Source organism: Canis lupus, chromosome 29, assembly GCF_011100685.1.
Source record: "Canis lupus familiaris isolate Mischka breed German Shepherd chromosome 29, alternate assembly UU_Cfam_GSD_1.0, whole genome shotgun sequence".
NCBI lineage: Eukaryota > Metazoa > Chordata > Mammalia > Carnivora > Canidae > Canis > Canis lupus.
The window spans coordinates 13,685,196-13,698,206 of NC_049250.1; the positions used below are offsets into that span (position 1 = coordinate 13,685,196).

The window sequence follows — 13,011 nt, forward strand, 5'->3', positions numbered from 1 at the left end:
CTGAGGAGTTCTCTGAAAAGACCCACATGTTGAAATGTATGCATCAAAAGACTCATGCAGCTAAAGACATGCAGCTGGCTCCAGAAGTTTCAACATCCAACTAATTAGAGTTCTGGAAGATAATAATGCAGAGAATAGGGAAGAGGGAAAAGAGGAGTAACAGTAGAGAAAAATGTTCCAAGGCTGAAAAAAAATCCAAGTCTTCATACTGAAGGTTCCGTGGAGTGCCTAAGGAGACAAATGAAAAGGGGTGGGGGGGAAGATTCATGATTAATGGTAAAGTTTCAAAATACCAAAGTGTCTGGCTTGGACAACTGGGTAGAATGGTGGTACCATTTACTGAGATTGGAAACAGTGGAAGAGAAATGTTTTGGGAGGAAAAGATCATAAGTAGTTTTGGACATGTAAAAATGGTGAGTGAGAGCCATCCTATTGGACACAGTTGGAATATGGAGATGCTTGTTTGGACCCCTGGGGACAGGAGGAGATAGTGGAGTGAAGACAGAAATCTGAGAGTTTGTACTTTCATGACAGCCTGTGACGGGGATCATCTTAGGTCTATGTAGAAAGTTGCATAAGAAGAGGAAGCTGAGGCCAATTTTCTAAAGAAAATCAGCATTTAAAAGGTAGTAAAACAACTGGTGCCGGCAGAGGAGACTCAGAAAGAGTAGCCAGTTAAAGTCAGGAAAACATCAGGAGAATGTGGCATCAGAAAAGCCAAGGGAAGAGGATATCTCAAGAAACGGGAAGTGGTTTGCTGTGTTGAGAGATCAAGTAAAACAGAACTAACTATGTGCATTAGATTTGGTGAAAAGAAGGTCACTGATGATTTCAGCATAGAAGAGGGAGTGAAAATAGGCCAACGTGGATTAAGAGGAACTGTGAAAATATGGATGGTGAATATCAATAATTAGAGATGTTTGGCTGAGAATGAGGAGTAGAGAGATGGCTAGGCTGGAGGCTGGAGGATCTTGTGGGATTGAGGAGGAGTTTTTGCTTTGTTTTTGGATGGCTGACACGTAATAGATTTAAATGTTGATGGGGAGTGTCTACTAGCAAGGAAATTTTTGAAAATAGAGACAATCAGAAGTATTCCCAAAAAGGCACAATGGGATTGCGCTTTGCTTTTTAAGAGTCTCAGTTGCCTGGTAAGAATTTGAGTAATCATTTCATGGATAACCCAGCTCAAATATACTATACTACTTTAGACACTGGCAGAAAGCCACAATGGTAAAAAATGTGAGCTGAATGATTAAAAGCCTGCAGTTAAGAAAATAGTTACTGGCATAAATTTCTGAGCTCACCAACAGAGTTGTCTAAACCTGTGCCATCCAGTAGGGTAGCCATTAGCCACAAGTGGCTATTTAAATGTAAACTAATTCACATTAAGTAAAATTAAAAATTCAATTTCTTAGTTGCCAAAGCCACATTTCAAGTGCTCAATAGCCACATGTGACTAGTGACTATTGTAGAACAATTTCATCATCATAGAAAATTCTACTGGATAGCGCTGCTCTGGACTCTAACTAATAAGCTCCTTTAAGGCAAAAGAAAAATATGTCTTAATTCCCTTTCCAGCATCTATTTAACATTTATTGTTTTTATATGTCAGGTAATGTCCTAATTATATTTCATATATATTGCGAGTTTTTTTTTTAAGATTCTATTTATTTATTTATTTATTCATGAAAGACAAGGAGAGAGGCAGAGACACAGGCAGAGGGAGAATCAGGCTCCCTGCGTGGATGTGGGACTCGATCCTAGGACCCCAGGATCACGCCCTGAGCTGAAGGCAGATGCTCAACCACTGACCCACCCAGGCGTCCATATATTACAAGATTTAATGCTCACAGCAACCCCGTGAGATACTTTTTTACTGTGCCTCTGACAGATGAAAAGGTGGGGTTACAGGTACGTAGCTTCCCATGTAGCTAGAACGTAGTAGAGCTGCAATTCCAGACTGGGCGATGTCCTGTAGGTCAAAGCTTAATACTTGCTTGTTACATTTTATTTTTGCTACTGCAGGATAGTAGTCCCAAGAGGCATACAATTATATCCTCTGGTTTGTAGGCTAATAATGGCAAAAACTGAGTTTCACCTTGTATTGCCCTGATGGACTGCATTTTCTCACTGCTTTCACTGCAGAGATGGTACCTAGGGAAAAGTGATTATGCTAATGTTCTACTGAAAACCTCTACCACAGATTTCCTTTTTTAGTTTCTCCCATTAATTCAATTATATTAGGTAATTTATAAATCTTTATCCTCTTCTTTCATTTTACTCCTAAACTGCTTCTCAGTTTTTCCTTTTCACCGCAGAATAAAACATCTTATTCTACATAACACACAGGAAATTTGCTGCATGCTCTTCTATTCTGACCATCACTAAATCTTCATGTTTTCCTGATTTTAAAATCTCTTTTAGGGGCACCTGGGTGGCTCAGTGGTTAAGCGTCTGCCTTTGGCTCAGGTCATGATCCCGGGGTCCTGGGATCGAGTCCCACGTCGGGCTCCCCAGGCAGAGCCTGCTTCTACCTCTTCCTATGTCTCTGCCTCTTTTTGTCTCTCATGGATAAATAAATAAAATACTTCCTAAAAAAAATCTCTTTTAGCTAAACAGTGTACTTAAATGTTAATGTACCACAAGAAACCCTCTCTCTAAGCAATAGAACAGTATGAACTCAGTGTTATGGTATGTATGTATGTATTTATAAAGCTTTTATTTTTAAACTATCTCTATACCCAACGTGGGGCTCGAACTCACAACCCCGAGATCAAGAGTCGCACACTCCACCAAATGAGCCAGCCAGGTGTCCCCAGTTTTAAGGTATTTATGATCAAAGTAGCATATTTGCTTTTTCACTAGGAAGGTGTCATTTTTAATTCGTAACTTGCCCCAGGTAATTTATGAACAAACGTGAAAAAACTCCCACCAGGCAGTACAGAGCCAGGACACTTGCAGGAAAGAGTCCCCCCCCCCCATTAATACAGGTTTCAGTATTATGTTCCTGTGCCTTTAAGTAGCATTGCTAGATAAAATATAAGACATCCTGTTAAAGGTGAATTCCAGGTAAACCACAAATAACTTTTTAGTATGCATGGGGCACACTTATTATATCCTGTTTATCTGAAATTCAAATTCAAACTGGACATACCATATTTTCATACAATATATGTTTACTTGCTACATAAAACATAGATACTATCTTCACTGTGGCACCTCTATCCCTAAAGAACTCAGGGACCTTCATTCATCTTCCTAAAAGGACAAGGCAGACATTGGGATGTCTGTTTATGGACGGTGACTTCATGACTGGCCCAATTGTATTTGACACATAAGCTGAAGCAAAAAAAATGGAATCGGTCTACTTCTGATACCCTAAAGAATTAAATGCAGTGCCTTCTTGCAAGATCATAAACAGCTGAGTTTACAGGCAGGTATCTTATCTATAATCAAGTAGGAAAAGCAAATCTATAACTATTCTAAAGTTCCCTTGAATATTTATGGGTATAAAAGTTTATGTAAGATTATAATTCATAAGATTCTCCTCGTAAAACGTTGGTTATCTTTGTCCTTTCACCTGGGCCACGAGAGGATGCTGGCAGCAGTGTGAGTCCTTTGTTACACCCCATTTTTAATCATACACAGGTCTAAGAAAGGGCCAGTCGCCAGTCTACAGGAAAGACTAGGAAGATCTCACAGTGCAAAGGGGATGCTGTGACAAGAGGGGTATGTGGAATATAGTGTCTTCAACACCCCAGGGATGCTGCTTTCCCCCGGACCTCCCCCTTTCCCAGGGAACGAGCTCCTCAGCCCTGAGTGGTATCCAACTAGCCATTCACTCCAAAAATATTCAATAAATACCTACCATGTACTAGGTCCTGGTTTCAGTGTTAGCTACAATGAATAACAGAACAGACAAAATCCATGCTCTTGCAGAGCTTGTGTTCTTACAGTTCAGAGTTCTTATGTGGATTTCCAACTAAGCATTCTCTAAACACTCTACCTTGATCTTTTTCACCTTTTCCTCATATTTATCTGTTTTCTTTCTCTCTTAGTTTATACAGTTGACTGTGTGGAAAAATGGAAGTAAGATTTTTTTGGTTTCTAATTTTCTCACGATTGCCAGTTTTGTTATAGTTGAGGGACATTGCAGTCTAAAGTAAGCCTCAATTAAAACCTAAAAAGCAAAATTCTTAAATATGGACTCATGGAAGCTTTTCAACATGGCGGTCAAGAAAAAAGAGAGAAAAAGGAAAATAGTGCTGTATATGGCTTACCAATTCTGTAAATAAGAACTTTGCTGCCAGTGGGATCTCTGGCTCTCAGGACTCCAAGGTAACCAGCCTTCAGAAGACCAAGAATACTTCTGGGACATAGATCTGCGCTTATTTCTGGACATTCTGCTCTCCACTTATAATAGTTTTTCAGCAACTGAAAAACAAAATAAAAATTGTCTACAGAGAGCATACATGGTAAAGCACTTTGTAAAAATGGTAGCAAAGCCTTGGCATTATGTATGGCCCTTACCATCCATTATGTCAGGCTTTTAATCTGGGTTGGGTTTTTTTGTTTTTTAGGTTTTCCTTTTAGTTTTAAAAATTAAAGTTCCCTTCTTCAAGGATCTCAGGTGATAAGACTTCATCACAAACTTAAAGTTGAATAATTTTCATTCATCTCCTATGGTTGATAGTCTCCAAAGACAGCTATCAGTAATACCTCCCCTCCTGCTAAACACATGCCATTTGTCCCATTCGAGGTGGAATCCAGTTGACTCCTGCCCCCCCAGAATGTGGGCTGGCCTTATATTTTGCTTCCGCAGAAGTGACACTGTGCTAGTTTAGGAAGGCTGGGACTTTCTGAGTCTGCTTTTGGGGATCCAGAAACCACATAAGAATAGGAATACTTAAGAAATAATACATAAGAATACATAAAAATACATAAGAATAAGTCTATGTGGAAAGAGGCACTGGACAAGCAGGGTCCATCTTGGTCTGGTCTCAGCAAACTTCCCATCTGATGCAGTGTGGAGCAGAGATGAGCCATCCCTGCTCAGCCTTGCCCAAATTAGAGAATCACAGACCAATAAATAGTTGTGGTTTAAGCCACTAAGCTTGGGAGTGACTTGTTACTCAACAATAGATAACTCCTTTCTGAAATAAGGAAGATACAGGAATACTAGAAATCAATTAAATGAATTAGCTCTACAAATATTTTTAGAGGATCTACAATATTCTACACACCCGGTAGGCACTTGAGTTACAGCCATGAACAGAATAAAATGCCTGTGCTCCTTGGGACTGACCTGCTGGTGACAACTGGATCATACGTGCCATGCTATGCAGTGAAAAGTTAAATTCCCAGGTTGCTTCATCAGAGAAACCTTGACCCTACCATTTATTACCTGTGTGATCTTGGATAAATATTTAACTCCTTTGTGTCTTGTTTCCTCCATATCTGCCTTGTAGGGTTAAGCATAAAGCATATATGGGCATAATGAGTGGCAGTGACCACTGCTATTGTTGTAATAGGGAAAGATATTTGTATTCATTGCTCATTTGAGTATATTAGTGCAGGTTTTTGTACAGATAACTAAATTTTTTTTGTTTTATTTTCTTTCTTACAAAAAAGAGCTAAGCCAAAGGTACAACGGAACATCTCTAGACCACTGCTATACTGTCTACTAATAGATAAACAACAAAAATCAACTTTGTTAATAGTGGTATGCTTCCAAGTGAAACAGTATGTCTGGATAGTAGGTCTTGGCAAAGTATGGCCTGAAGGAATCCTGTTTTCTTTTTATTTTAAGAGAACCACCAATAATGGTTACTCTGCATTTACAAGTAATACAGATATTGCCTGTATATTGTGGAGAATACTAAAATCAAATTATGCATTTAAAGTTTATTATGGTTTAATTTTCCTTTTCACAATTTTCAGCATTCTCAATTTTTGTAAAGTGGCAATATGTTTGGGGTTTTTGTTTTGTTTTGTTGTAAAGAAAGAAAAAGAGTACAAGCAGGAGGGGCAGAGGGAGAAGGAAAGGGAATCTCAAGCAAACTCCATGTTGAGCATGGAGCCTGGTGCAAGGCTGGATCTCAGAAACCCGAGATCAGTATCTGAGCCAAAACCAAGAATCAGATGTTTAAGTGACTGCACCACCCAGGCACCCCAACAATATGCTTGTTTTGAGTTTAAAGAGGTCTACTAGCACTGGGGAATGGAAGTTTCGATGAAAGGAAGGGAGAGTCATTGGAATAAACATGACAGGTCTGATCACAAAATCCTAATGATCTGGAGGAGAAACTACAAATACAAATTTAAAACCCAAGTAAAGGGTGAAAATCCCAACCTTGGGCAATGTTAATGGCTGGCAATGACTGACGAAAGAGAAAAGCTGGCTGGACTGTAGGAGAAGCGACACGATGGTGCACAGAAGGGAGGAAAAAGTTCTGTGTGCCGCCGGGCCCCCCTCCTCTCTCTCTCCAGTGATGGTGTCTTTCTAACTTTCTCTTTTTCTGTCTTTCTCCCTCTCGGTTCTTCATTTAATAAACTTTTCTGAACTCTTTTTAAAAAGAGAATGACATGAGTTAAAGAAAACTGAGAGGTAAGAACGAAAAGCGTCCATAAATTAGCCAACAACAAAATAGTTGGTGACCTAAATAGCAATTTCCAAAAGCAGAAAGAACAAAAGGTACATTGTAGATTCTGATATACGCATTCTACTCTATGAGTTTCTCTTCCTCCTCCTGTCTTAGAGGACATCAGAATGAGTGTTTGATAGTTCCTCAGATATAAAATAGTCCTTTTAATTCTGATTCAAGCAAAATGCTAGAAGCGGCATATTAGCTCCCTTGTAAAAATAACAATTTTAGTCTCCCATGGAATCACAGAAGTTGTAGCTTCATTAAAAGGGATCTTTTAGGTAACAGGGGCAGGGGCCTCAACTTATTTATCTCTACAGAGTGCTGGGCACCCAGGAGTTAGGTACAAATGGTAAATGAAAGAATAAATTAATGCATGAGTAACCCAGCTGAATTCACATACTTGAAAACCTGACTGTCATAAAGTTGCACAAATCACTCTCATGCCTTTGACATTTAACTTTTGCAAATTGAAATATCTAACCCTGGATCTTTGATCATTACTCTTCCACTGACATAAACTTGGCTGACATAAATAAGTTACATAAATGATGTAAACTGCTACTGAGCAATTCTCAAACAAATCATCAAAAGTCCACAACAACAAAAAAAATTGGCAAGTGAACTTTCATTACTGGAAGGCACCTGTTTTGCTACAATTAGGAAAAAATAAAAGTAAAAAGTTATGGTTTATTTTAACTATGCTTTGCCTCTGACATTTTTCATGCACTTTCAAATGAAGTACAACTATAGTTGTGCTGCTTCTACAGGGTTTGATGGCATTATTTCAATTCCTTCGCACAACCATCCTGAGAGGTAAATATTGTTACTCCAGCTTACAGATAAGAATACTAAAGCTCAGAGAAGTTATACAGTAACTATCAGGAGCAGAGTCACTGAAACTGACATGTGATAAGATAAATTTTACAAAAGAACCTATAGGAAGAGTCAATGGATTTTTGAAAGCCTCAAAGAAGACTTAGGGGAAACCATAAAAATATTTAAAGGATAAAAAACTTGCCACACGGAGCAAAAACAGAAGAAACTGAACTAGTCACTTATAAAACACAGGAATTCACTAGAATATGTGGAACAGACAGGTTAACAGTTGGCCATTTTATGTTCACTGTTTTAAACAGAAGGGGCAAGTGCAGTATACTTGGGAGCACAGGCTTTGCAGAGTTCAGCCCAAGTTCAAATCCCTAACTCCACCACTTACTGATTTTTGGACTAATTACTGTCTCCGTCACAATGTCTTCTAAAATGAGAAAATAATGAGATAATCTGCACAAACACTATTTACCAAGATACCTGGTATGCTATAAGCTATTAGAATCATAAAAACCTCAATAATTCATTATAACTTCAAATACAAAAACTAGAATGAGAAATTTCATTGTAATTGACGAGCTTATCAAGGCCTTCTTCATATACTAAAATTATAGGGCTTTTACATTATAAATAAGGGAGTTTGAGTTGAATTAGCTTCTTTTATGGAGGAAATTGACAAAAAAAAAAAAAAGTTTCACACTCAACCTTTCCTTTTCCTATCCAGTTGGCAGAAAAGTAAGGCAAAGAGTTCACAGACAGAAACTTGATCCCTATCCAGGGGATTTAGACAGCCTTGCTAACCAGTTCCTCAAGGACATGATGTAAACAATTCAGGAAAATAAAGAATACAGACAATAATACATATAACAGATGCTGGAGGTAAATTTTATTTCTTCTTGTATTTAGACATTACTTTTGAAAAGCAGCTAAAATGAAATCAGTGAATTGCACACTTCTTTTATTATTAGTTACCTCTATGCATTTATATGTTTAATGCCTCATTTAAACTGCACTTCTCATAGGACCTAAGAGTGTCTTTATATTTAGTAATTACTGAGTAAATATTAGTTTGTTACTCATACTTGGGTATGAGGATACTTGAGTAGCCATCTGACAAAACATAAATAAAATCAGATTCCTATTTCATTCCTAACATCAAAATAAATCCCAGTGGGTCAGGATAACTGAGTAGCCATCTGACAAAAATGAAATCAGATTCCTATTTCATTCTTGGCATCAAAATGAATCCCAATAGGTTAGCAACTCCAACATTAAAAAGAGAAGTCATTGGGATCCCTGGTTTGGCTCAGGGCATGATCCTGGAGTCCCGGGATAGAGTGCCACGTCGGGCTCCCAGCATGGAGACTACTTCTTCCTCTGCCTCTGTCTCTCATGAATAAATGAATAAAATCTTTTTAAAAAATAAATAATAGGGCAGTCCCGGTAGCCCAGCAGTTTAGCGCCGCCTTCAGCCCAGGGTGTGATATGGAGATCCATGCATCCATCCATCCCTGCATGGAGCCTGCTTCTCCCTCTGCCTGTGTCTCTGCCTCTCTCTCTCTCTGTCTGTCATGAATAAATAAATAAAATATTTAAAAAAATAAAAATAAAAATAAATAAAATAATAAAAATAAAAAAATAAAAAGTCATAAATTACTAGAAAAAATTTTGGAGAGAAGAGCTTATCAAAGAACTGATATATGTGATTACATAAAAATGGTTAAATTAGGCATAGAAAAAAATACCCAAGCAATGTCAAAAGACAACTAGGGCAAAGGGTTATTTTCTTTATACATAAAGACATTTTATGAATAAGAAAATGTGTATTTTATGTGAACAAAATGGAAGAAAATTAACAAATGGTAAGAACAGTTAACTGGAAAATAATTTTATAAATTTAAATATATGAAAGATGTTTAATCTAATTTATAATTAAATAAATGCATATTATAACAAGAACCAATTTCTCATCAAGCAGGTTGACACAGATCATAATGTTTTATCGTACAATACAGGTGATAATACAGAGAAAGAGGCACCATTTTATAACAAAAGTCATAAAATTAGTGCAAACCCTTTGAAATACAGTTATATTTGTCAACACTGAAATGCAAACCTCACTTCATCCAGCAACTATATAGGTTGAACTTACAAAGATATATTCCTATTTTTGCACGAAGACAAATGTATGGGATCCCTGGGTGGCGCAGCGGTTTGGCGCCTGCCTTTGGCCCAGGGCGCGATCCTGGAGACCCGGGATCGAATCCCACGTCGGGCTCCCGGTGCATGGAGCCTGCTTCTCCCTCTGCCTGTGTCTCTGCCTCTCTCTCTCTCTCTCTCTCTCTGTGTGTGACTATCATAAATTAAAAAAAAATGTGAAGACAAATGTATAAGGAGATACTACAATATCCAGTTGGTGACAGATATTGTTTATTGCATTTTGTGCACTGCCAGGCAAATTGGAAGAGTTCAAAAAATAATCATTGGAATGAAGGAAAGAACAGCATGCGTGGGCATTGCCATTGGCTGAGGACAACTCATATCCAATAAGAGGGGGCTGGTTAATAAATTTTGATATAATAAATCCATACAATGGAATAGTATACAGCCCCCAAAAGAGTAAGATGTAGCACACAGAGGGGAATAGGCTGATCTCTATGATAAATGAGGTAAAAGCAAACAAAAATAACCAAGGCCAACTGTAAAACACATACATGTGTTTGTACAAGCACAGACAATATCTAGAAAGACAAACAGGTAACAACAGTAAAACTGCTTCTGGGTAGATCACTAGCAAAATGAAGGTTTGGGATGGGGAACTTTTTTCCTTTATAAAGTTACTTTTAGAAACATACTTTGCACTCTTTACTGCTGATGATTTTTTTTTTAAATCACCCATGCTCTTTAGTTTTTTCCATTAAAAGTCAGTTATCAGGGACACCTGGTTGGCTCAGTGGTTGAGTGTCTGCGTTTGGCTCAGGTCCTGATCCCAGGGTCCTGAGATCGAGTCCCTCCTTCACAGGGCTCCCCGCAGGGAGTCCTGCTTCTCCTTCTGCCTACCTCTCTGCCTCTCTCTGTGTGGCTCTCAAGATTAAATAAATAGAGTCTTTTTTCAAAAAAAAAAAAAAATCAGTTATCGACAACAACAACACTCCTACTGGGTCATGTCACTGTTCTGCACCATGGTACTTTGCCTGCCTCCCATCTCCGTCCTTGCACTGAGTACGCCGCTCCGCTAGGGAAAGGGCTAGACCAGGTTCAGGGCCCGATTGCATTACGTATGTCAGGCTCTGCTGGGTCAGGCTCTGCTGGGTACGTATCGTTCCGTGAGGCTGGTTAATGCGCAATCCTGGAAATCAATCGGTGGTAGGCTCTCTCGCTAACATTTCACAGAGGAGGATGCCGAGCTTCGAAGGGACAGGAGCTCAAGGTTCCATCCCAATGTTTGGTTCCTGCCTTCCTATCCTCCCGGCCCTCAACCACCTGTAACGTACCTGGAAACACAAGAGAACCACCTTATCGCACATCTTTTCACCCAAAATGTCCTGGACTGCTTTGCCGCCCCGACACTTGGGAATTATTATCAGTAATGATGGCGCTACTTTGCTGGCATTTGGCTCTCGACCTTCAGTGCTCCCGGCAGCTTCATCCTCCCCGCCCCGCGCGGAGAGATCTGCTGGGATGTGGCGGGGCCGGGTTCCCCCCTCGCCGCCGCTGCTTTGTCTTCTCTCACCGGGGACGGGAGAGGCACCCCCAGCCCGGAGCCCTTCGGCGGGTTTCGCGATTCCGCGGCTGAGCCCGAGACCCGCCGCGCCGCGCCGCGCCGGGGGTCCCGGGGGTCCCGGGGGTCCTGGGGGTCCCGGGGGTCCCGGGGGTCCCGGGGGTCGGGCCCCGCCGCGGGGAGGGGAGCGCGCTTACCCGCCAGGCCAGCTCCAGGTCGAAGTCCCGGGCGCGCAGGAAGCGCAGCAGGAAGGCGTCGGTGAGCGGCAGCGGCGACCGCGGGGCCCCCGCCGCCCGGGCCCGGCGCCGCAGCTCCGCCAGGCTGGGCTGCAGCAGCGGGCAGTGGTCGGGCAGCGCGCTCAGCGCCAGCCCCGCCGCCGGCCCCGGCCGCGTCTCGGCCATGCCCGCCCCGCGCAGTGCGCCGCGCTCGGCCCCGCCGCAGGGAAGCCCCGGGCGCCGCCCCCCCCGCCCCCCGCCCCCCTCGTCCCTCCGCACCCCGCCCCCCTCGTCCCTCCGCCCCCCGCCCCCCTCGTGCCCCCCGCCCCCCGCCCCTCCGCACCCCGCCTTTCCTTTCCCGGGTCAGGGAGGTGGTGGTGTTCGGGACCGAAGGTGTCGGGAAGCCGGTGTGCCTACACGCCTGGCGGCTAGTTGGGACGGCCTTACACACTCACACACTCACACTCACACACACACTCACACACTCCGATAGAAAAGTTTTCGCAGCCTTTTCTCCCCCTTCCCTTCTTCTACCTTCCCGCTTTCTCTGCCTCTCCCCCTCCTCCTCCCCTTGCTTTTCCTTCCTTCCCAAGCCTCCCTTTTTCCTTCTTTCCTCGTTTCTTTCCTTTTCTTCTTGTCCTTCCTCCCTCCCTCCTTCTCGCTTCCTTCCTTTCTTTCTCTTCTTTTCCTTCCTTCCTCCTTCCTCCTTCCTTCCTCTTCCTTTCTCTCCTTCTCTTTCTCTTTCTTACCTCAGACCTTGAAGGAGCCTTAACCACTCACCGGCGCACTCCTCGCTGAGCCCTCCTCCTCGCTCTCACGGGTGCTCCACGCACTCTCCACCTCACACTGTATTCCCACAGTGCCCTCTAAACTGCACACTCCATAAGGCCACCCTAAGAATTCACCACCCCGGGCCCCTGGATGTCCCAGTGCTGGGGCACCTGCCGCTCAGCTCAGGGTGTCATCCTGGGTTCTAGGAGGGAGTCCCACCCACATCGGGCTCCTATGACTCTGCCTCTCTCTGTGTCTCTCATGAATAAATAAATAAAATCTTAAAAAAAAAATCACTACTCTCTGCCCCTTCCACCAAATCCAGGCAGTCTTCTCTGTTCTTCAAACTTTATCCTATTAGTGACATATAAATGAATGTCTAGCAAGTGCCAAAAAAAAAAAATTAAGTTGTAAACACCATATACTTCTCCCATTACCCTGCACCACCATGTCTAGTCTTTCAGTGGACAGTCCAGAAATGTCTGACCTCATCTATGCCATCCCAGGTGATGATGAGTCAGGGAAATAACACGGAAACCAGAAAGGTTGTTTAATTGGCTTTCCCTGATATCTACCATTGCAGCCACCCTAGAATTGACCTGGGTCTCCCAGGGGAATCCATGAGACTCTTACTGAATATATACCATGTGCCACATAAATGCTAGAATTGCACAAATAAAGCCCAATCTTGGGGATCCCTGCGTGGCTCAGTGGTTTAGCGCCGCCGTTGGCCCAGGACGTGATCCTGGAGACCTGGGATAAAGTCCCACGTTGGGGGGCCCTGCATGGAGCCTGTTTCTCCCTCTGCCTGTGTCTCGGCCTCTCTCTC

General features: G+C 42.1%; 1 protein-coding gene across 1 annotated transcript in view; it reads right to left on the reverse strand.

Moving 5' to 3' along the window:
• The window catches only part of TTPA (alpha tocopherol transfer protein), a 19,013-nt gene extending 7,416 nt beyond the window's left edge, over nucleotides 1-11,597 (reverse strand). Inside the window, exons 1-2 of the mRNA XM_038579384.1 lie at nucleotides 11,394-11,597; nucleotides 4,281-4,434 (exon numbers count right to left, since the gene is read on the reverse strand). Coding sequence (XP_038435312.1) covers nucleotides 4,281-4,434; nucleotides 11,394-11,597 — 358 coding nt within the window. The remainder of the gene's footprint in view (nucleotides 1-4,280; nucleotides 4,435-11,393) is intronic.
• Between the last annotated feature and the right edge of the window lie 1,414 nt (nucleotides 11,598-13,011).